The sequence below is a fragment of the Microcebus murinus genome, chromosome 23, assembly GCF_040939455.1.
Source record: "Microcebus murinus isolate Inina chromosome 23, M.murinus_Inina_mat1.0, whole genome shotgun sequence".
In the NCBI taxonomy this organism is placed as follows: Eukaryota; Metazoa; Chordata; class Mammalia; order Primates; family Cheirogaleidae; genus Microcebus; species Microcebus murinus.
Window position 1 is genome coordinate 27,831,903 of NC_134126.1, and position 24,619 is coordinate 27,856,521.

Genomic DNA, 24,619 nt, shown 5'->3' on the forward strand with positions numbered 1-24,619 from the left:
CAGCGCTGAATGCCCTAAGAGAAAAATAAAAGGCTGTAAGAATTCAGAAGATGGAGAACATTTGTTCTTCTGAGAGAATCAGGAAAGTTCTTGGAATCTGAGATGGGTCATAAGACATGGGTATGTCTTAGACATGCAGAGATATAAAGAATGGGCACATAAGCTCAAATAACAAGATGCCAACAGCCCACTAGAGTGAACGTTCTGTCTGGCTAAGGTATAGTGGAACAGAAATGGAAAATATGGTTAGAAAACTGGTCAAGGCCAAATGCAGTGGGGCTTGAAGACCAAGCCAAGAAGAATGCATCTTTGTGAATAGAGCAGCACTTCTCAAACTTCAGTGTGAACACAAATCACCTGAGGATCTTGTTATAGCAGGTCTGGGATGGGGCCTGAGAGTCTGCGTTTCCAACATTCCAGATGATGTTGACACTTGGAGACCACAATTTGAGTATCAAGAACATGGACAATGGGTAGCCATTGAAAGTTTCGCAGAAAGAAACTACCTGATCCCCAGTGTGTTCCAGGAAGACTAAATCTGATCATAGTGAAACAGGCAGAATGGAGCACGGAGAAACTTCAGACTGTGGTCCTCAGGGCTGCCTGTTCATTAGAATCACCTGGGAAGCTTTTACACCATCCTATTACCCAGGCTTCACTCCCAGAAATTATCATTTAATTGGTCTGGAGTGGGGCCCAGATTTCTGTATTTTTAAAAAGTTCTCCATGGAATTCTAATGTGTAGCCAGGGTTGAAAATCTCTGCTATAGATAATAGACTAAGTATTGTAATCATTTAGGCAAAAGATGATGATCTAAACTAAGGCAATAGCAAGGGAACACAATGAAAGGGCCAGTTGCAAAAATATTGTAAATGTAGAAGGAATAAACTTAGCAACTGCCAAGGCAGAGATTTAGATGTATGGCTATGATATCATTCATTTCTTCTGGCTAAAGACAGTTTGGTGAAATGGTTAAAAGTACAGACCCTAGAGCCAAACTGCTTGGGTTTGAATCCCAGCTCTATTTACTAGGGACGAGTTGTGTGTGTGTGTGTGTGTGTGTGTGTGTGTGTGTGTGTGTGTGACCTTGGGTTAAGTTCCCTAACCTCTTTATGCCTCAGTTTCCTCATCTGTAAATTGAGGTTAATAACAATAACTAACGTATGGAGTTGTTGTGGCATTTAAGTGAGCTAACATATATGAAAAGCTCTTAGAACCATATTTGGCAGTAAAAACAGCTATAAAAGTGTTTGCTGTAATTATTAGTGTGGTTCATCAATATCTCTAGGATATTGAAATGCACATGAGACTGATCTGAAAAAAGGGAAGTTCTTGAGGGCTTTTAACCAATTTGACATCAGTAGCTCATGAATCCAACTGGATCTAAGTGGCACACTCTGCCTCCCTCTACCCCAAACCCCACTCCCAATATCTCTAAAAGTAACAGCCACAGAGTCCCTACTTGAATTGCTGGTCCTTGGTGCTACGTGTCTTGGCCAGGAAGCGCTCGGCCAACTTCTCCAGGTTGCGGGAGTAGTCCATCTCAATCTCAGCCTTCTTCCGGAAGAAGTCCTGGAGGTCCTGCAATAGCTGCACACGGAGCTCACACTGCTGGTCCAAGCATTTCATCTGCTCTGTGAGCTGAGCACGGATCTCTGAAACAAAAACAAAGGAAAACAGTCAGACAGACAGCCCTAAATAAACACCATACATGTCAACATTCACCCGCCTTCAATTTACTTGCTCCCTGTGGTCTGGGGAATTGAAAGCCCTTAATAAAAAAGCCTTAAGTCTAAACTGACCATTTGATGTGAGGCACCTCCAAAACTCCACCAACTCTTTTTGGCATTGAAGAATATTGTGAATCAAGAATCTGCTGAATCATTTAGGAGATGCTGCTTATTAGACATAATAATATTCAGAGTTACCATTTATTGAGCAATTTACTGTGTTTCTGGCATAGTACCAGAATTTGGGTTCTCTTCTGGCAGAGGGCCCGAAGGAATTATCTCCCAACCACTGTATGAGATAGGTTCTACCGTGTTTCCCCGAAAATAAGACAGGGTCTTATATTTATTTTCCCTCAAGAAGACACCCTAGGGCTTATTTTCAGGGGATGTGTTATTTTTTTTAAGTATGGTACAACAATCTACATTTATTCAAATATAGTTAAGTCGTCTTCTTCTGGAACATCATCATCACTCTCCAAATCCCGAATTCCATCCTGAATTTCTTACAACTCTATTTCCTTTAGAACCATTGGCCCCAATCTCTCATGTCAAGCAATAGAACTCTCATGGGGCAGATGAGAAGGGCTGCTCATCTTGTTTACCGCTCCTCGACGAAATGCATGGGTTGTGCAGATACGCTGTGTAGCCAAGCCCATCACTAGGTCTTATTCTTGGAATAGGGCTTATATTGTGCTTACAAATCCTGCTAGGGCTTATTTTATGGGTAGGTCTTATTTTCGGGGAAACACAGTATTTTATCCCCATTTTCAAGATCAGAAAACTGAGTCTTGAAGAAGTCACGCTTTTAAGTGGTGGAGCTGGGATTCAAACCCAGAATGACTGACTCCTACATTTTATATTTTCTCCCATCATTTCAAAATGTTTTCTAGCATCTTCATGATGTAGAGTGAGGGTCAGGATATTTTAATGGAGGTAGAATGGGATCTGTCCAAGGTCAAATGGGAGCAATCGAACAAGACAAGAACCAGGATTTTTAGGCAAGCAAACAATTCGCTGTCAATTAGATTTCACAGTTCGCACTATCACAGAATGTAAATCAATTTTCAAGAAGTTGACTTGGAAAGAGATTTTTTTCACTAACAAATATCACTCATATCTCTGTTGCTTCATTCTCACGAATGCCAAAAAGCTTCTACGGTGTCACAGCTAGAAACATTTCTGGTTAAGTTTTAACTTGCAGATTTCTGGCTGGCCAGAGGCCATGTACAGGGCTAGCAAACACTGTCTCCCTGGAACTGCAGCAATGGTAGCTCCAGATACAACCAGATCTGCCTCAAATGCAATACTGCATTTGTTACTGACAAGAGACCTGGCACTCACAGGAAGCAATCTGCCAAAGCTAGACTTTTCAGCTCAGAGAAGGCCTGCAGGGTGTATTCTGCTGAAGTTATGTCCCAAGTCCCAGCTGAGTCAGAATGGAGCCATTTCTTTCACCCCCTTCCCCTGCGAGCCTGCTCAGCTCAAGTGTATTAGGATGTGACAGTAACTCCAATCCCAGGGAAAAAGAGTACCTATATTATGCCTCTCCTTATGCATGCTCCAAATTCATTCCCAAATAGTACAGTTGTTAACAATGCCTTCTATCTATGCCATGTAATGCATGGTTACAGAGGCTGGTGGTGTCTAGAGTTTTCATCTGTAGCTAAATCATAGGCAAATCCAGGACTGGATCTATGATGCTGAAAGGTTCACAACCATTCCTCTCAAGAAGCAATGAAGATGGGTAAATGGTGCATTTAGCTTTGCCTTGGAATCACTGGTGGTCCGTAATCTATCCCCATCTATAATTTTTGTTTCTGTGTTTACAGATATCGGTATGTAGTACAAGTATCTGGTTCTTTGTGGGTGATCTTAGGTGATCTGTAAGTGCAGTTCTCACCCTCTTCACCTTCACGCCTCCCCCTTGCCAACCACCAGTGCCAACCAGCCCTGCAGTAACCTCACCTGAACTGAAACTGAGCACGGAAGGATTGTTTGAAGCAGACAGAAGGCTGTACAGAAAAGCCGCCTACCTCATCACTCATCAAAGCTCTCTTGTTCTGAGTTTTATGGAGTCTGATTACAAGGGTGTTGGGGTAAAAATCTGCAGAGGTCACGTTAAGCATTTGGGCCTTGCCAGGGATTTCTGGATCTCTTAAAGGCAACAGCCCTTTTTGAGACTATTCCTGGAGGCATCTGTCCCCTTCTACATACTACTGAAAAGCTGGCAGTAGTAGCCATTGCGTGGGCAGACTGTGGGTAGAGAGGACACTCAAAATGCTCATTGATACTACTTACAACTTGACCATTAAATAAGAATCAAGGCCTCCTAAGATGAAAAGCTTTCTGGGTACCCAATCAGTAACAGATGTACAGGGGATATGGATGGGCAGTAGGGCTGTCAGGCCCCTCTGTGTTGCCTATAATTCACTTACAAATTTGCCTCAGTAACATCACCAGGGGAGCAGAAAGGAATACTTAGATTGCATGACCCAACCGCCACCAAAAAAAGAGAGGTCTAGGCAAAGTCCCATGATAACTAGGAAGTTCTAGGCCACTCTAGAGTTGTCCTGTCCAAAAAATAAGCACTTCATAGGAAGCCTCTATGATTTAATCTAAGGCCCCAGGCATATCCAGCCAGGATGGATTTCCACCCTGACTTTCTCAGAGGCAATACAATAAACTGCATCCCACTCTCAGCCACCCACTCTGGGACCCTTTAAGGGAAAGGAGCATGTGTTTACTGAACATGTTTTCTGGACCTTTATACATATCATATCATCTCATTTAATTCTCATAACTAGTCTATAAGGTAGCCCCAATTATCCTGATTGCACAGATGAGAAAACTGAAGTCAGACTCACTAAGTAATTCACCAAAGGGTCGGCAATTAGGTGCAAGTGGGGTTGGAGCTAAAGTAAGGTTTGTCCAATTTGTCAAAGAGATTGATGGTAGGGCAGGGAAACGAAAACAAAAAATAGAACACTAAGTTGGAGTCTCTGATGGTATTTCCGGGAAAATCACAGTGACTAAGACTCCCCCCTAGAACACAGCCTTCTCCATCTTCCAGCAGAGGAGGTTCAAGCCCCCAAAGACAAGTTGGACTAGCCCACCAGATCATGAGCTAGCCCATGTTTCAGCCTGTCCACAACCAGACTAGATCCCTTCCCTACTTCCTAGATCTACTCTATAGGGCAGCGGTGGAGGAAGTGCTTTTCTGTGAGCACAACCTGAGGTCTGCCAGTAAGCCTAGAAGACAGAGAAAGTAAGAAAGTGATATCTCCACCGCTGATCCAGAAAAAGAAAAGGCTCTGCTAATAGATACCACCTGCCACTGTGGCTTCTTTGTGACATGACACCACTGAGCATCTCCCCTCCCCCACTACCCGTCTCAAAGAAGCCTCCCTTGCTACCATCTTCAGAGCATCCACACAGACATTTAAGGGACACTCTAAGCACCCCCACCCCTAGGCCCACAGCTCCAAGACAGAACAGCTGCTCTGTCCAGGGGCAGAATGTGCTGCTTCAGGCTTTGCTGCTGCTGCTACTGGGACAGAGACAAACAATGGTCCCCAAGAAGGCATCTATGCCAGCCCCAGTCCTCTGTCCATGCACATAAGGGGCAGGAAACAATAGGCCACTGAATGCCAGCATGCCTGGGCCATGTGCCCAAGCTGGAGGCCCCTCTGCACTCTGGCCTACCAAGAAACCAAAGGGCAAGAAGAAAGGGACAATTTATAAAAACATGGAGAATTTCCTGACAGTTCCTTTGTGAGCTTAGGTGAGCATGCACGTGCACATGTGTGCACACTCAAAGACTCACACCACGGGGTCCTTGTAGATTCCTTCCTTATACTACATGGGAAGAGGTCAAGCTCTCACATTATAGAGGCAGTTATATCTCAGGAGTATGAAAGAATTCCCTGGCTATCCACAAAGCCAAAGCACTAAGGTCACCATGAACCACCTGGAGTGATACATACCAAAAACAGCCTCCCCTGGGCACCCAATAGAGCCCATTTATTTAGCAAATCTTCCTGAGCCTCTCCTGTATAGCAGGCCCTATGCTAGGTGATAGTGACAAAGGGGAACAAGATAGGCCTAAGCCCTGTCCTAATAAAGCACAGCTTGACAAAGAAGGGAAAGAAAGGAAGGTCAAGAGAGCAAAGAAAGTCTTACTGTTTTTGCTTTGAATATTTGTTATTATAACAAAGCCATAGTAATAAGCCCCAATCTAAAGACCTAAGATTCAAAAATCATCAATAGCAGAAAGAAAAGAAAGTAAGTAACAAACCTAAGAAGGAATCCATGTCCTCTGATTCTTTTTTCTATCATGTTTTTAAAAAATAGCACTTGAATAAAACCTGAAGTTTCCCTTACAAGAAGGAACATTCATTATTCATTCATTTACTTGAGCCGCATTGGTGGTATAGTGGTGAGCATAGCTGCCTTCCATTTACTTATTTATTTTTATTTAAATTTTTTAGAGATAGGATCTTGCTCTGTCACCCAGACTGGAGTAAAATGGTGCAATCATGGCTCACTGTAACCTCAAACTCCTGGGCTCAAGGGATCCTCCAGCCTCAGCCTCCAGAGTAGCTGGGACTACAGGTGGCACCACCATGCCCAGCTAATTTTTTTACTTTTTGTAGAGACTGGTCTCTCTATGTTGACCAGGCTGATCTAGAATTCCTGGCCTCAAGTGATCCTCCTTCTCTAGCCTCCCAAAGTGCTGGGATTACAGGTGTCAGTAAGCATGTTTGGCAGGCTTTTAAACAAGTTTCTTGAAACACAGAGTTGACCTCTGATATTTCATTCAAAAATACAAGATGAAATTTAACCCCACTGTCTTAAAATTAAGATAATGGGTGATGGTTGTACAACCTTGTGAATATACTAAAGAAAACATTGAATTGTACATTTAAAAAGAATGAATTTTAAGGCATGTGAATTATATCTCACTAAAAAAATAGATTAAAAAGATTTAACCCCACCAAATAGCATATTTTGTTGAGCACTATCTGCCAGCTAAGTGGAAAATGGCCCAACAAACAGGAACCAAAAGGAGGAATAAATTCTTGGTTTCCATTTCTCCATTTGTATGGGTTAAATCAGTTCTATATTGAATATTTCCAAAGCAAATCTTGGAAGCTGCCCCTTTGGACAGCAGGGTTGGCCATGACTTTAAACTCCATTAGCAGATCACCATCCCATCATTTCCGAAGGGTGTCACATCAAAACTTGGCAAGGAATGTTTTTATGTGTGAATTCCAATCCAGGATCAGCAGACACACCCAAGAAAGCTTTCCCCTGGGAAATACTGCCTCCTTGCTCATGCTTGGCCACAGCTGAGATACCAGCTACACCTGTCCTAGGATTTAGAAAGATGCTTTTGATTTCCTTTTCAGAAAGATGCTGAAAGATCATCATAAGGATGCAACTGGAAGAAAAACTAGCCCTAATAGATTACTGATCGTTTAACAAAATCAGGGCCTTACCACACTGACAATCATGTAGACCCTACATTATAACACTTGCCAATCCAGGTGACACAGTCCTCTGAAAACCGTCCCCACTTCAGAGGACACCCAGGGAATTCACCAGTCAGCACAGTACAGGGGGCGAGGTGGATTTAGTTCAGCCGACTGCTTTCAATCCAGAGATACCAGCCTCTCCCCCATTCAAAATTCATTTCCTTCTTGAGTAATTTTTCTCTAAATCTTGAATCCTACATTTCTAAGGAGAAAATGGGGTGGAAGGGCAGGCTTGGAAAAAGACGTGATCTTTCAGGAGAGTCACATAGGCACGTCCTTCCATTCTCCTTGATGTGCCGGCACCCAGGGGGCAGGAGCAGCGACTCCCACAGGCTGTCGCCAGCGTGCAGAGCATGAGATCAGCCTGTGTTCCCCATTGGGAACCTGGCCAGACTGCCAGTCTTTTTCCACCAAATCTGCCTCACCTGCTTTTAGCCCTTTCACAAACACATGATGTCACCTCGGCCATCTCAGGAATATTAATTCCTAGTACCTTTCCAGCAAGTGTTATGTAAGAATACAATTGAGGCTTTCATCAGGCTCTGCCCTCCATATCTCTTACCAAGACTTTTTATCACAACAGTAATCGGCCCCTCTCAAAACTGTTCCCCAGGAAACAAAATGCCGGAATGCCCTGCCAAGTCTCGCTCTTTACCCTGCTGGTTTGCGTTTCTGCAAACTTAGTAAAAGGGAAGACTCTTAAAAATCTTTGCTGGACAGATGTGAGAGCCGGAGCCGAGAGAAGCAAAGGGGACTGACCATGATCGCACAGCTATTTAGTTGCAGATCTAGGACTGAAGCCCAAGGCACTGGGTTCCCCAAGCCAATGTTCTTTCTTACTTTTATTGCAAACATTTATTTGAGTACCTTCCAGATTCCCTGGGAATACAAGACGAAAGTCCTCATTCAAAGTTGGCAGGGTAGAAGGAAAGAAACAAGAAAAGAAACCTATAAGAAACAAGGTGAGATAATAACATAAGTGTATGAGGTATGCACACAGAGCAGCAAGAAGGGAGGAACAGCACCATCCTCGATCCACTTGTTACGACACATCCTTCAGTCATTGACATTATTGCTTACTTAAGAGTAGTCAGTTTCCCAAGAAAAGCCCATCAAGCTACTTTTGGTAAACTAAAAAACGCTCCCTGAACTGTGTTGACTGGTGAATTCTCTGGGTGTTTTCTGAAGTGGGGACAGTTTTCAGAGGACTGTGTCACCTGGATTGGTAAGTGTCATAATGTAGGGTCTACATGATAGTCAGTGTGGTAGGGCCCTGATTTTGTTAAACTATCAGTAATCTATTAGGGCTAATTTTTCTTCTAGTTGCATCCTTATGATGAGCCTTCAGCATCTTTCTAAAAAGGAAATCAAAAGCATCTTTCTAAATCCTAGGACAGGTGTAGCCAGTATCTCAGCTGTGGCCAAGCATGAGCAAGGAGGCAGTATTTCCCAGGAGAAGCTTTCTTGGGTGTGTCTGCTGATCCTGGATTTGAACTACTCTTCCTCAAGGAGTGTGAATGATAGCCTTTTTCCCTCATTACTTTACTGTATTAAATAAACTCTACAGAACTATTCATAGACATGAGCTACTCCAAACAACCAACTAACAAATAGCTATTAAGCCCCTGGAATCATTGTTTTTCATCCCTTACATCCATTCCTTCCCCACTCTTAGTCCATATGCTTTTGGTAAAACTGATTCTACCCCTGCGCTCTCCAAAGATGGTGGATGTTAATTCCAGGCCTTGGCTGGGAGCTACTAGACCAGGGAACAATGAAAGACTGAGATTGTTGCTGCTGTCCTGCCACTGTGAGTGGAAAGCCTGACTGATAATGGAGCTGGCCTGGAGAAGCAAACTGAGAGATGGGGGAAAGGAAGCACGAGCACCTTAAACAAGTCATGGCCAGAAGCCGGCCCTATCCCTGGACTTTTTAGTTTTGAGTTGGACACAAGCCAATTCATTCACTTTTGCTTAAAACATTTTGCATTGGGTTTTTGGTCACTTGCAAACCAAGGAGTCTTAATGGATAAGGTGAGGGATTCTGAAATCTTCAAAAGTATGAAGGTCCCTGTTCTCAAAGAACTTGCAATCTAATTGTGAAGACACAATCAAAATACATAATACGTTCTTCGAATTTATATAATTATTTATATATTACATAATTATACAAGATATAGAATTATATAGTATGTAAATTTTGGTGTTATCATATATTACAAGCACATGAAATTAAAAATAAATGCTACAGCCAGGCGTGGTGGCTCACACCTTAATCCTAGCACTCTGGGAGGCTGAGGCGGGCAGATCGCTTGAGCTCAGGAGTTTGAGACCACCCTGAGCAAGAGCAAGACCCCACCTCTACTAAAAAAATAGAAAGAAATTAGATGGACAACTAAAAATATATATATATATAAAATCAGCCGGGCATGGTGGCACATGCCTGTAGTCCCAGCTACTTGGGAGGCTGATGCAGGAGGATTGCTTGAGCCCAGGAGTTTGAGGTTGCTGTGAGCTAGGCTGACACCAAGGCACTCTAGCCTGGGCAACAGAGTGAGACTCTGTCTCAAAAAAGAAAAAAAAAAAAAAAGAATAAATACTACAAGTAAAAATTTTGAGGCTCAGGAAGATTAATGGGCACTAACATTACTAAAGTAAGACTTCCTGAAGAAGATTAAACTCCTTGAGAAGAAGAAATTTGTTCAGTTTATTAATGTATTTTAGGGGCCCAGTAGGACTGCAAATTTGTGGAGGGAAGGTAGGAGAAGAGAAAGACAGGGAGAGAGAATGGGAAGAAATAGAAGTCTGAGCTACTAGAATACTATTCCGAGGATGTGTTAGAATATCAGTAAATGAAGGATGAGGAAAGAATATTCCAGAAGAAGATAAAATGTAGGCCCAGAGATGACTGTGTTGAGTGTGACCTCTTTGTGAGGCGGTGAGGAGGATTACTTGAACAAAGGGTGACACTGGGGCGTGGTCACAGATAAGGGTGCAAGGGGAGGAAGAGCGGCTCCAAAAGCCAACAAAGGAGTTTGGATGGCCAGAAATGTAGCTGGTAAAAGTTTGTGTCATGATGAAAACAACAGAGTTGAAGGAGGATCACAGTGGAGGAGGTCTGCTGGATGGATTCCTGGGCCTTCTAAATGAAGAGGTGGAGCGCGCATTAATAAGCAACACATGGCAGAGAGGTCTAAATGAGTAGGAGGATTCCACGAGTGGAAAATTCCTGTACACATTAACACTGATCATTAGCAGTAATACGCACTTTAGAGCCCGTGACCCTAAAGTGTGATTCCAAACTATTCTTCCCTTTACAGTGGTGAGTACACTGGACCCATAAGAGAGATTCCTGGGTTCAAAGGTAGGACAGTAAGCATGGCAGGAGGAAGTGGGGGCAGTTGTGACTGGAGCCCTGGCCCCTTGGCTTTCCTTTCTACTACAATTCTCTCGATTGAACTTTAAATGTAGCCATCTTCAAAACTGTCTACCTTGTGCAGCAGATTCTTCCAAAGCTATGAAAGAAAGAACCTCTCCTCTCCTTACACTAACTCCACACTACCTAAAAACAATGCATGCAGCTTTGGAGACAAAGAGAAACCAACTACTGAGAACAAGAAGGAGAAAAATGGCCCTACGAGTTTCCAAAGGATGCTCAGTCATCCATTAACTTTCCAGCTTCCAAGAGAAGGCACAGAAAGCAACTCCATAAAGCTGACAAGGAGGGAGGGTGTGGAGGGGGATAGCTCAATGAACTTTAATCCTCATGATTGCTCTGGCAGGCCGCCTTAGCTCTTTCAAGTAACTCAACAGCAAGTCAAAGACAAAAGGCTCCCAAATGAACAAGCTGCCACATCAAATGCCAAAGTAGTAATTTTAGCTCCTAGGCTTTGCCTGAGATGTTTAAGAAACAGAATTTCCAAGGTCCAAAATCTAGAATTAACTTGTACTACAAACTAAAGACTCAGAATGTGAAGACCAACAGCTCCTCTGGGAAATGTCACCTTATCTGATGCCCCTGGATTCATTGCTAGTGACAAGCTACAAGTCAGTTCCCAAGGACCAAGATAACTAACAGGGAAACCCAGCAAATATTTATCTAGCACCATCTCTGTGCAAAGATCTGGGTGAAGAATCACTGGAACACACCTGACAATGTAAGACATAAACACAAGAAAATGTCAAGCATTGTCTTACCCTCAAGAAGCTTATAATACAACTAGGAAAAAAGAGACTAAAGTAATTCAACAATATAAGGCTGTGCCTGCCAGGTGCCAAAATCATAGTCCCAGATGGTGTTCAGAAAAGAGAAGGCAAATAAAAGCAGCATGGACCCGAGTTAGTTTTGAGAGCTTGAGCTGGGGAGAATTGAAAGAGAAGTAGGAGTGCTGATGGAATAAGGGTTGTGGTTAGCAGAGCAAAGGCAAGGAGGCTGTGAGTGGAGCACTGTGACTTAAAGTTTCACGCAGAAGAGTATGATGAGAGAGGGTGGTAAACCAGGCCAAGGCCAGCAGGGAGAGCCTTGCATGCTTGATGAGCAGAACAGATACAAGCACAGTCCACAACTCTGGACCAAGCAAGATAAGAGTCCTGAAAAGCAGGACAGTTCAAAGAGCGCCAAAACCCAAGGAATTTCCTACAACTCCTGAAAAGACCAACTATCAATTCAAACATGGCCACTCTGTTAAAGGACAAAGGTAAACTGTATGTTGCTCAAGTCTCCTGCACAATCAAGTTGAAAACAATCCAGATCAATAGTGAAATCCAGACCATACATTCCTGGAGAGAGCTGGCTCTGGAGAGTTTATTTTATTTTGTGCAGGACCCAGCTTCGCATACAGTATTGGCACATTGTTTTAGGTTTAGTTAACAAGCAGGGACCAAGCACCTATTAGTTATCAGGGAGAGGGATAAACAAAAATTATTAAAAGGAGGACTAAGAGATTTTGTTGGTCCGTGAAATGCCTATAAAGCATTCTGTTGGAAAAGGCAGTTGCATTCTCCAGTCTGGAGTTCTCAGGAGAGATCAAGTCTAGAAATAGACATTTGGGAGCTATCAGCAAGAAGCTGGGAGTTAGGAAGTTAACCACGAAAGTAAATACAGCTGTATACAGAGAGCATGAATGTATGAAAAAGAAATAGGCCTAGGCCTGGGACACCCCAATTTAGATGGAAAGCAAAGGAAGTAGAGATAGGAAAGTAGAATAAGAATGAAAAGAGATGTAGTACAAAAGTGTCAATAACCACAGAGTGTTTAAATAAGATAGCAGGGCAGAGTTCATTAACTTTGGCAATTAGGGCACCCAGTTTATGCATCACTCAAGATGGACACAATTGCCTTGCTGCTGGCTGGACCAGCCTGCAATGCTCCTGTTGCAATGGCTATTCCTGGTGCTTCATGTTGTTGGTGGACCAGCCTGACAGCACCTTGCCTTGTACCCACGCTGCATGTCTCTCAATCCCAACATTGAGGGTTTCTCTATTTCCACTATGACATGAGATTTGGATGGACCTGCTCAGCCAGCAGCCATGTGACCAGTAAGTACAGAGGAGGTGAAGTTCTATGAAGTCAGACTTTGACCTATAAGACATGGGACTTGATGAATGGAATCTTTTCCCTGCAGTGCACTGTTCCAAGATGTAGTAGCTTCACAGAGTTATCTGAAGATGTGTCAAAAGACCAAGCAATCAGCCTCTCATGAAGCTATGGCCGGCTTATTAGCAGTGCCTTATTTCGTTCTTTCTGCTTCCCTTCTTCACTTCCCCTTTATCCTCATTCCTGCTTCTCTGGGATGACTCTCCCAAATAAAGTGTAAGCCTTTGCCCCTGGTTCTATTTTTTAGTGAATCTGGACTAAGATACCTACTACGCACCAGGCACTATTCTAGATGCTGGGTAGATAGTCCCTTCTTTGAAGAAACTTTTATTCCAGTGGAAGAATCTTTCCAGTGATCCTTGAGAATAACCAACCAATTATTTTTCAAGAGCTCAACATATATATTAAGTAATTGGTTGGTTACAAGAACTGATTTAGTTGACCACAGTTTATTTTCTATGGAAAGGAAAACTGTCTCCACAAAAGTTAAGGCAGACACATCTTACAAATTTACTAGTAATCACAGATACCATGTATTAAATGCTTACTATGTGCCAAGCAGGCTCCTATTAAGTTGAGTCACTATTCAAGTATAAAGGCACATTATCTTGTTTAATCCTCAAAACATCCCAAGGGGATACATTTGTAGTAAAGTAGAGTGGTTAAGAGGACAGACTGCATTCAGAAAAACCTGGGTTTTAATTCTCGCTTGGCCACCTGCTAGCTCTGTCTCCTTGAACATTTAATCTCTCTTAAGTCTGTTTTATTATCTATAAAATGGAGCTTGTATTAATAACAGCAACCACTCCATCAGATTGTTCTGAAAAGTAAAAGAGATAATGTACATAAAGTGCTTACTATTAATACATGCCTACTACCTAGTAAGCCTTCAGGAAAAGTCAACTATGATTTCTCCCATTTCACAGATGAGGGACCACTGAGGTTCAGAGAGTTTAGTTAACTACATTAGGTCATTCAGATAGTAACAGATCACAACAGGATTTGAACCTAGATTTGTTTAATTCTAAAATCATTGCTCTTAACCACTCTTAACCAGAGCTGAGATATGAGGCCATATCTTATTTGTACATTTGTTTACAGAGCTGAGATATGGCCTCATTTGGTTATCTTTCACAGTGGGATCCTATAGTTCTTTGATTGGTTACCAAAAAGGATCCCTGAATTTATTCAACTTACCAAATAAGAGGGCTCACGCTCACTGTCTTAACTCTGAATGTTTAAGAGTATGTATTGAGGTTAGGGTGGAGAAACAACTTTTTTCATTTCTTCTTGAAAGAGATAGCAACAAAAAGTCCATGCCACCACCTAAAGATGCTATCAACCAGAGAGGCGGCAGAGAAAAGTCTGATTCTGGAACCAGACTGCTTGCGTTCAAAATTCGAGCCCCACCATTTACTAGCTGTGTGACCTTCAGCAAGTTACTTAACTTCTCTATGGCACAATGGCCCCAGCTGTAAAACTTTGTTAATAATAGTATCTATGTCATAACATTTTTATGAGTTAATATTTGTAAAGTTATTAGAACATTGTAAGCGCTATATATGTTTTTGTTAAATACACAAATAAAATCTATCTCATAGCTCTTTGATCCTTTATCAACAAGAAGGTATAGAAAGTGATAGGAATTGAATAGAACAAATTAGTAGCTTCAAACTTCTGCAAGCCAACATACATGCACACATACACACAACTGAAATAAGTTTCATGAAACAATATTTATCCTTAGAACATGCCATGAACTGGTTGTAGTTCACTAATTTGCTTTCATGATCTAAAAGGTCTTGATCTGCAGTTTGAAGAGCTCTAGAATGAACCACGTGGCTACCAAAGGCAGAACTAGAACAGTTTTCAAACCACTCAGCTCCTTTTTCATGGTTATTATTAAATCAGAAAGGACCTAAGTTTCACTTCTTGCTGGAAAAGAAACTGCACATTCTGGATCCTCCTCCCATGCCCTCTACAGTTCATGTGAGCACTAGAAATTCAGAGAACACCATGGAACCAGTGGGTACTTCCTGTGTATACAACTCATGTCACTGTTGCCCAATGTAAGGTATTCCCATCCCACATCATAAAGAGTCCTGTGTCCTGTTCTGAGTTTCATCTTCCTGATTTTGAGAGCCAGCAGCTATAGTCACCCACTGCACCTTCAGAGCAAAGAAGTCGCTCATCTAACACAACAAAGCAATGTTGTTATATATTTAATGAATGGATTACAAACAGACTAGATGAACCTTATTAATGACCAAGTTTTTAAAAGAAGAGTTCTTATCACTTAGAGACAAATGTTAAAATATTCAAGAATGAATAAGGTCTGGTATTTTCTTCAAAGTAACGGAAGAGAGTGGCAGTGGGTTGGGGACATAGATAAAACAAGTTGGCCATGCATGAGCTGGTAATTATTGAGGTAGGGCAATGAACACATGAGAGTTCATAACACTGATCTCTCTACTTTTACATGTTTGAAATTTTTCAACATAAAAACTTTTTAAAAATATAATTAATGTTATATTTTTTAAAAGGCTTAAGATTCTCACAGTAAATGCAAAAAAAGAAGATAAACCAAAAAAAAATTCAGAAAACTACATCTATGAATAGAAAAGGCACACCATAAACCAAAAAATGAACACAGAATAATCAACATCAAGACATATGATGTTTAAATTTTTGACCTTCAAGGATAAAGAATGAATTACATAAGAATTGATGAAGAAAAGGCAAATTTACTAACAAAGTAGGAGGGAAAAGCAGGTTGGTCTCAGACCTTTCCATAGCAATATATTCAAGGCATAAAGATAATGTAGCCATGTCTTAAAAAATTCTGAGAGAGAGCAATTGTGATCTAAGAATATTATGACAAGCTGAATCACACTCAAGTGTAAAAATGGTTCAGACATTCTCAAACTTGGAAGATCTCAGCCTATATAGCACCCACGAACCTCTCTCTTGAGAAACAGAAATCTTGGATCCTATTGATCAATCAAAACAAAAACCATAGGAACCAGGAAGCAGATAAAAGAATAGGTGGTTAGATTCAGCACCAAGACCAAAAAATGGAAGCATACAGGTTTAAATGTAAATGTTAAAAACCCTGCCAAGAGATAAAATAAAAGATATATAAGCTATAGAAATTGGGAGATGGGGAGGAGAGGCACAGGAAGTATAAAAACATGAATCACCTAATTCTTTCAGTCAATCCATCTAAAAGTGAAGATATAGCTAAAAATGCACTTTAAAATGTTAATGACTTCAGCCTCTTAATGGTATTCATAATCATTTTCTTAACCTTAGAGAGAACTTTTAGGAACTATTATCTTTGGTGGAGAAGCAACATTATCTGAAGTTCAACAGTTTCTTTATTTCACTTCAGTTTCCTTTTTTTCTGTTAAATTCAAATAAAAAGAAATGTAAAGTAAAAAGAATTATTTTTATTCTTAAAGCACATATGGTATAATGCCATTCTTATAAAATTATTTCACTCTTACTAGCCATCCTTCTGTTTGTGTACCGAATGTTAACAGTGGAAATGAAAGTCCATGTGCCTCATTATCAAATCCACAGCCTTCTCCTGCCTGCCTGTGTCAGCTCCTATATCCTAGGTTTATCTCCCAACCTGCAAACCAGAACCCATCTCTTCTTGCTTACTCAAGTCCTTTGCTCCTAAAATAATACATTCTTGTTTTCTGTAGCATCATTTTTCCCTCTCTACTTGCTCATTTCCACAAGCAAATAAACATGCTCTATTTTTCCCCATCTTATTATTAATTAAAAAAAAAAAAAACAGACACATTTGCCTTGATCTCTCCCTTTTCCCCACCCAAGTACCTTTTCATCTTGACTTCTCTTTACAGTAAGATTCAAAATGGCTGTCCATACTTTCTGCTTCCACTTTTCCTCTTCCCTTTTTCTCTTTAGCCCACTATAACCAGGCTCTTGCTTCTACCACTCTTGGGATGGGTGGTAATGACCTTCACATTGCCAAACACAGCTGGCTCTCAAGACTACACCCACTCCACCACCACCAGGACTGACCCCAGGACTCTAACCCCTCCTGATATGTTTCCACACACACATTCTATCTCCTTTGCTAGATCTTCTCCTTTTCTGACCTCTAAATGCTGAAATTCCCTAAGGCTCAGTCATAGGCCCTCATTTCCAGCTCTACTTGCTTTCCAGCACATCTCATTCAGTTCTATGTCTGTCCGGTGATCCCCACATTTGTATCCGCCATCTAGACCTCTCCCTGAACTCCAGTGGTAACTGAGTTGCCATTTTCTCTTAGATAATCTAACAGGTACCTAGAACTTAACATGCCCAAATCTGAACTCTTGATACCCTGTCCTGACTCCCCACCCTCCCCACCATGTTCCCAACCCCAGTAACAACACCACCATTTACCTGCCAGGCCCAAAACCTTCAGCGTTCTTTTTTTCTGGAATTCTAAAATCTTTCCTGATTCAGAGTTATTATTGATTCTTCTCTCAGCTCTACCTTCAAAAGGAGTCTAGAATCCAACCTCTTCTTATCCTTTCCACCATTCCAACATAGCTCAACTCCGCATCAGTTTGCTCTGAATTACTATGGTAGCTCCTAACTGGTCCTGCTACCTACCCCCCTTGTTGCCTTGCAGTCTATTCTCCATACTGCAGCCCTGCTCATCACCCTCCCATGGCTTCTCACTAGAGAAAAGCTAAAGGCTTTCCAGTGACCAGTGCACCCTTACTCACTGGCCTCTCAGAACATGGCCAGCACACTCCCACCTCAGGGCCTTTGCATGTGCTTCCCTTGGCTTGAAGCACACTTCCCTCAGATGTCACCCTCTCAAAGCAGCCTTTGCAACCACTCCATCTGAAAGAGCCCCTGACACTCTCTATGCCCTTACCCCATTTTATTTTTCTTCACAACACTTACAAATCTATTTAGGTACCTGTTTATCATCTTCTCCTCCCACTAGAGTGTAAGCCCCATGAGGGTAGGGACATTGTTTTGTTCTCTGCTCATCTTGATGCCATAGTGCCTGACACCAGTAAACACTCAATGACTACACAGTTGAATGAATGAATGAAGAGCCGTTTTAGTGTGATGGGATTTGGAACAATTTATTGCTGCTGACTTCTTTTTACTTTTCAGTTTTGCTTGGAACTTTTATGAGTATTTACTATTTTTTTTAAAAAAACCAAGAGTTATTCCTTTAAAAATTAAAAAGGAAAACCAACCAAAAATCAGAGAGATGCATTATCTAGTCATCTCTGCTATATTTTGACAAGTGTTTTTCCCCCATTATTTATAATAGCCACAAAAGGATTCCAAAGTAATGCCCACAGGGCATTTTTCATAATTAATGAAATCTTTTTAAGAGGAAACTTTACCAGAACAAAAGTTTTAATTGCCCAGAGCTGACTAAGGAGTATGAATACAAGGCTTCCAAGTAAGAATAAAATTTGACAAGGTTTTCCTAAATTTCACTCTCCACTGTGATTTTTTTCCCCCTAATATTGCTACCATATCCACATGCCAAAATCCAGGATCTGCTAGCAAACTACAAATAAAAAAGTGTGATGGTCATTGGTAATACTTAAATGGAAAATAAGAATATCACTTTTTGAATGGGAAATAGGAAGCATGAGTGGCACCCAAGGCCAGGTCACAGTTTCAGTCTCTCCTCTCTATCTCCCCACCTCCATAATTACCTACATCTTCTGCTCTTTTCATGATGAGGAAGGAAGCAGCCATAGTATGTCCACACTGGAAAAATCGACTACTAATCTGGCACCAGAGAACTTACCATAGAAGGTTATGCAACCCTTTTTTTCTTTTTTTTTGAACCCAAGATTCAAAGCTTGTTCTCCTAACACTTATGTCTAAGTTTTCTAAGGCCGTCGACTGTCGACCAAGCAGTAGACTGTGAACCCCCAGAAGTTCACAGAAATGTTCCAGGGTCTTCACGCTGCTAACTGCAATCACCAACACTGCTCATTTTCTTTTTAAAAAAATCAACAACCTATTGTTTTCCCAATTATCCCTTTAAAATTGGACAGTTTAGAATTGCTGCTATATCAAGAGAATGTGCACAATGGTTAGCAGCCATGAGCCAGGCTAGACCAAGGTGGGTTTTTGTGATTACTGTAAAATGTAACAACATAAAATTTACCATTTTAACCATTTTAAGCGTACAATTCAGCAGCATTAATTACATTCATGTTGTTGTACAAACATCACTACAGAACTTTTTCATCTTCCCCAACTGAACCTCAGTACTCATTAAATAGTAACTCCCCACTCTCCCCACTACCCCAGTCCCTGGCAACCACCATTAAGGCCAAGATGGTTTTCAGCATTCTCCAGTTTTTTACTGCTTTAATTCTTTGTCATATATCATAAAATGTACAATTGTACTGGATTATAGGTTAAAAACAAGAAATATAAGAACATAGATGATGAAATCCAATTGTCAATTACACATAAAAACAGTATCAAGTCATCTAATTCACATCAAGATGATCTTTGACAGATCAGTGTGTTATGTTTATCTGATTAACTCTGTCGTACTTCAAAATCCAATGCTAAAGACATAAGAAATAGGGATAATCATGTCCAAACTGGCTTTATAGGTATTAAACGAAAGGCATTCCATACCTACAATGTGTTATTCCCTTACAGATAGGCAGTTAGAAACTCTGTGGTACCCCATGACATATAAGCAAAATTGAAAAATTATATGTAAGAAGGAGTCATTTTTTAAGACTGCAAAATGTAAAAATTCCAAATATTAGGTCAGGAAAGCATGTTTCTCTTATTTTTAAAAACTTGTGTTAGCAAGTAATTGAATTTCCAACTACATATTTAATGTACATTTGGTCTCAAACTAAGTATCATATTTTATATTAAAAAATTTTTTTACAAATCACACATTTCTTACATAATTTATTTAAATAAATTAAATAATGTACATCACTTGTTAAATGAGAAAAACTATCTTCATAGGTAATATAGGCTATTAAATTTTAAAGTCTATATTAAAATAAGTTGCATAATATTTTAATAAGGTTGATATAAAAGAAAATGTTTACCTAAATTCACTTCTTTATCATAATTTATAAAAGTAATAACATTATTTTTTAAATTCCAGAGCAGGTTCACAAAATTATATTACCCTAAAAGGAGCTCATACATTTTAAAATGTTGGGAAATGCCAGTCTAATAGAAAAGATTCTAGTAATTTTCACCAGCTTCCTGGGCCTGCCTTCCAAAGGAATCTAGTCTATCAGAAAAGACAGATTGTAAAATGTAATTGCAATCTGATGAGCCCATTATCAAGGGAAAAGAGGATGGTGTAGGAACATACAGTAATTGGTCTAGGACTCAGCAAGGAGCTCCCAGAGGACCTGGATTTAAAAGACTGAAATTAGCCAGAGAAATAGGACAGGAAAAGTACTCCAGAGGGAACAGCATGTTCAAAGGCCCAGAGGCAAGAGGAAGAAAGCCACATGCAAGAAACTGAAATAATCGGAAGAAATTCAGAGTAACTGATGCATAGAATTTAAATGGGAAGATGAAAAAAGATGAGACTGTTGAGGGAGGTAGGGATCAAGCCCTGGAGAACACTGCAAATAATCTGAAGAAGTATGGAATTATTCCTAAGAGCCATGGGAAGCCATTAATGTGAACACGGAGTAGAAATTAGATAAGCAAACCACAATGTTTTTAATGACATAAGTGCTTCTCTCCAACAGAGAGCCAAAGTAGAAGGGAAATGTGAGACTTTTCATTTTCAGAGGGCTCAAGGCTTCTAAGAATCTTCTAATAATGACTCCCTCAAGCTGAATTTTCCAAATAAAGCAAAATGCAAATAACCCCCCCAAAACACAAAGAGCCTGGCAATCCAAAGCTCTGAGCTTGCAAGCGGACGGTCCCATAGTTTAGATATTAGAGGCAGCAGCAGGACCACTGCATGAGTCAGATTTGGGCCTCTGGGTTTCACTTTCCTCATCGGAGGAACCTCAATTAGTATTTATCCTCTGCCTACCTACCTCACGCCATTTAAAGGCCACGTCTCAACCACATGCCTCAACAATATAAGTGGAAAGGATTCTGCCAGCTGCTTTGACTCAATCCACCAGAAAAAGACAACAAGAAACAAGCAAATGCTTCATAATGTACAGTCTGTCTAAAGTTACAAGGCCGCCTGATCATTTCACACCTCTGAAAAAACACCCTACTGTTCAAATCCATACGTGGGCATATTCAGAATTTGCTTGAGGCAGGAACAAAATTCAGAGCCAAGTCAGATAACAACAAAAACCACTGAAATAAATAAAATAAGAACCAAATAAAAAGATTAAAACTTAACTCTTCATTCAATCTGGTACCACGGTCATGGACCAGGCTTAGTCCAGATGCAACTGATAGAAGTGAATCAGGCTGGACCCGCGAAACCTGGATTCTAGACCCTGAACAGACTATGTCATTTGCCTTGATAGCACTTTTGTAGAATTGGTTGTGATTTTACATGTCCCAAAAATTTAGTACCGGTTTTTAAGATCAGTGAGAAAATGAAAGCAAAGTATTATGGGTTCCATCACAGAAAAGCACTCAAGTTCTTCTTATTATGTCTGCCAGACTTTTTAAGACCATTATAGAAAATCGCTTTAAATTATTTTATGTGTCTCCAAACTTTCTGGGCAGGGACTATGTCAAAATTGATTTTTTAAAATTTTTTTTTTTCTTTTTGTTTAGACAAGAGTCTCCCTCTGTTGTTCTGGTTAGAGTGCTGTGGCACCAGCCTAGCTCTCAGCAACTTCAAATTCCTGGGCTCACGCAATCCTCCTGCCTCAGCCTCCCAAGTAGCTCAGATTACAGGCTCAAACCACCACGCCCAGCTAATTTTTTCTATTTTTGGTAGAGACATGGGTCTGGCTCTTGCTCAGACTGGTCTCGAACCCTCAACCTCAAGTGATCCTCCCACCTCAGATGCCCAGAGTGCTAGGATTACAGGGTGAACCACCTCATGCAGCCAAAAAAGAAATTTTTTTTTAATATTAGAATACTTTTAGAGGAAAAGACACAAAATAACACAATAGCCTGACTGGATGAATCTGATTCCTTAAAAATTTCATTTTCCTTTCCAATAGAGTAGACTACCCCAACTTTTAGAAAAGAAATCCCTATTCCAGTCCTTTATTATTAAATGGCACATTTCTCAGAATAAAAGGCTGAAAGCATAGTTCCTCTAATTCATAAGCTCTATTCTGTAGCATTTTACACACACTCTCTATTATGACACTCAGCACAATGTACAGTAATTAGCAATTTACATCTGTCTTCCCTGCCAGGCTAGGAGCGCCACAAGTCCAAGACCATGTCTTATTCATTGTTAACAACCCCAGCACCTAGCACAGAGCTGGCATAAATGTTGAATTGAAATAAATGGAAATGAGTTGTGCTTTCCCTGTCTTCAACAATGAATCTTTGGCAGATTCCAACAAAGCCTCCAAGTTAACTATGTGCAGATCCTGGGTCAGCTAGACGCACAATGAAGATTTCTGCCTAATTGCCTCTTTCTCCGCTCTTCCTTCCCCTTCCCTCTTCACCTCCAGAGGGGAGTTCCTGCTGGAAATTGCACAATTCTTTGTGCAGAGAGAAACAACAAGCTTAGTTCCTGTTGACCTGAACAGCATAATGTTCTGGCACAGTATCCTCCACCTTCACAGAAGAGCAACAAACCCAATCTGGGTTGTTTTTCTAACTGAAAACAGTCATTTGAACTTCTACTTTTATCTCACCGAGACATAACCTTCTGAGGCACTGACTTCTCTTCTAAACTCCTCAGTCCCATAAGAAGCAAATACAACTTTGGATGGCCTCAGACAGTGTTTTCTGAACTTCTTTTAACAACAACTCAAAATGTACAATATATGTTATAATGTGACCCAGTACATGCACACATGTGGACACAGACACTATACTAAAAAAATAGTTTGATATATGAATATTTACCCTTTCTACATTCAATTCACTTTAATATTTTCTATTCTTTTTTATCCCATTCCATTTATATTTTCAAAACCACCAGCAAGTAGTCAACTAAATTGGCTCCACAACCTACTCTGCAAAGGAGTCATAATCTGCAGTTGGAAACACACCTGTCTATGGACAGGGCTCTGGTCAATGTTTTCAAAATCAGTTTGGAGATTTTAAGTAGCTCTTAAAAACAAAACAAATAGAAAACCAGGTATACAAGACAAAATATTAATCTGAAATAAACCACTTCTTCCTTCCTGGGTAAACCACACCACTGCTGGACTTTGTAGCACAAAGGAATATAGGGATTTGGTGAGGAGGTCAGGGCTAGACTGGATCCAGATATGTCCAATATCCAACCAGGCCATGAGAGAACTCCCACTCCCATTGAAATGAAATGCCTCCAAAGTGATCCTCTAGCTATGCTTTTTTGGGTGTGAAAGAGGGTAATGAACAGAGTGGATACAGCCTGATTTCTTCCTAGAGTCTGAGTTTCAAAGTGCTTTCAATTCTATTACTTCATTTAATGGGATGCTGTCAGAAAGTTCATTTCCAGAATTAGAAGATTATCAGTTAGGTGGTACAGAAAAGTATTTCAGGATGCTGTCTGGGATAAGACAGTCAACAGTGGTGAAACACCTTCAGAAATTGATGAAAATAATGCCAAATATGCCAAAAATCATAAGTATTTGAGATTCTTGAAGCAGAAGAAGGAGAAGGCTGGGCTAAGAGTAAGCTATGTAGTCTTCTTATTCTGTGTGCCTGGGAAAGGGGTGAAAGGTACAGGGAGTGTCACCAACTTACCAAGTCTGAAAAAGGGTAAGTTCCAGGTTTCTAGTAAGGCTTTGATGCAAGTTTCTCTATATCCCCCCTTACAATCAACCTTTCCCACCTCAACTACTAAGGAGAGACCTTATGGAGTTTAGAAGATAGTAAAGATGGAAAGCTGTAAGATCTGATGGTATCTACGTGATACAGATATAAATTGATATAGATACAGATATGTTCAGAATAAAAGCCAATGGCCTAACATGACATGACATGATCAGGCATCCCCTCCTCTCTGACCTCAACTCCTAATACTCCTCTCATGTCCACCAGACCACTCTGCTTCAGCCACGGTGGCCTTCTTGCTATTTCTCAAATATACCAAGCACACTTGGGCCTTAGGGATCTACTTTAAGGCCTTATGAATGGGCTGTGTCCTCTTACTGGAATGTTCTTCCTCCAATATCCTCATAGCTTACGCTCTCCTTCAAATCTCTGCACAAATGTGACCTGCTCTATGAGGCCTCACCTAAAAGCTCCCTGTCTCTCATTTAAAAATGCGACTGACTTCACTACCACCCAGCATTCCTGAACCCCTTTGCTATACTTATTACCTTCCAAATACTAAGCAATTTACATATTCATCATGTTTCTTGTTTTGTCTCGCTCCTCTTCCACTGGAATGTTAACTCCAGTTATCTGGAGATCCAGAGATCTTTCATTTATTAACTGAAATAAACAAAGCACCCTGAGTAGGGTCTGATACATGAAAGATGATCAAAAATATCTACTAAATGAACAGATGAGTGAATGAATAAATGAATGAATAAATCTATAACCTAGTATGTAAGTATCTTTTCACCTACTTGATAATGGCTAAAAAAAGAACAGGGCCTTCTAATCACAGATGGAGACAAGTGACTGAAATGCAAATGTTCATTTACATTAAA

The 24,619-nt window shown here is 40.6% G+C and overlaps 1 protein-coding gene across 7 annotated transcripts in view; it reads right to left on the reverse strand.

The window, feature by feature from the left end:
- Positions 1-24,619, reverse strand: part of SRGAP2 (SLIT-ROBO Rho GTPase activating protein 2) — a 220,182-nt gene that overhangs the window by 129,599 nt on the left and 65,964 nt on the right. For all 7 annotated transcript variants that reach the window (XM_012760312.3, XM_012760302.3, XM_075996905.1 and 4 more), the window contains exon 3: positions 1,464-1,656. In XM_012760312.3, coding sequence (XP_012615766.1) covers positions 1,464-1,656 — 193 coding nt within the window. The remainder of the gene's footprint in view (positions 1-1,463; positions 1,657-24,619) is intronic.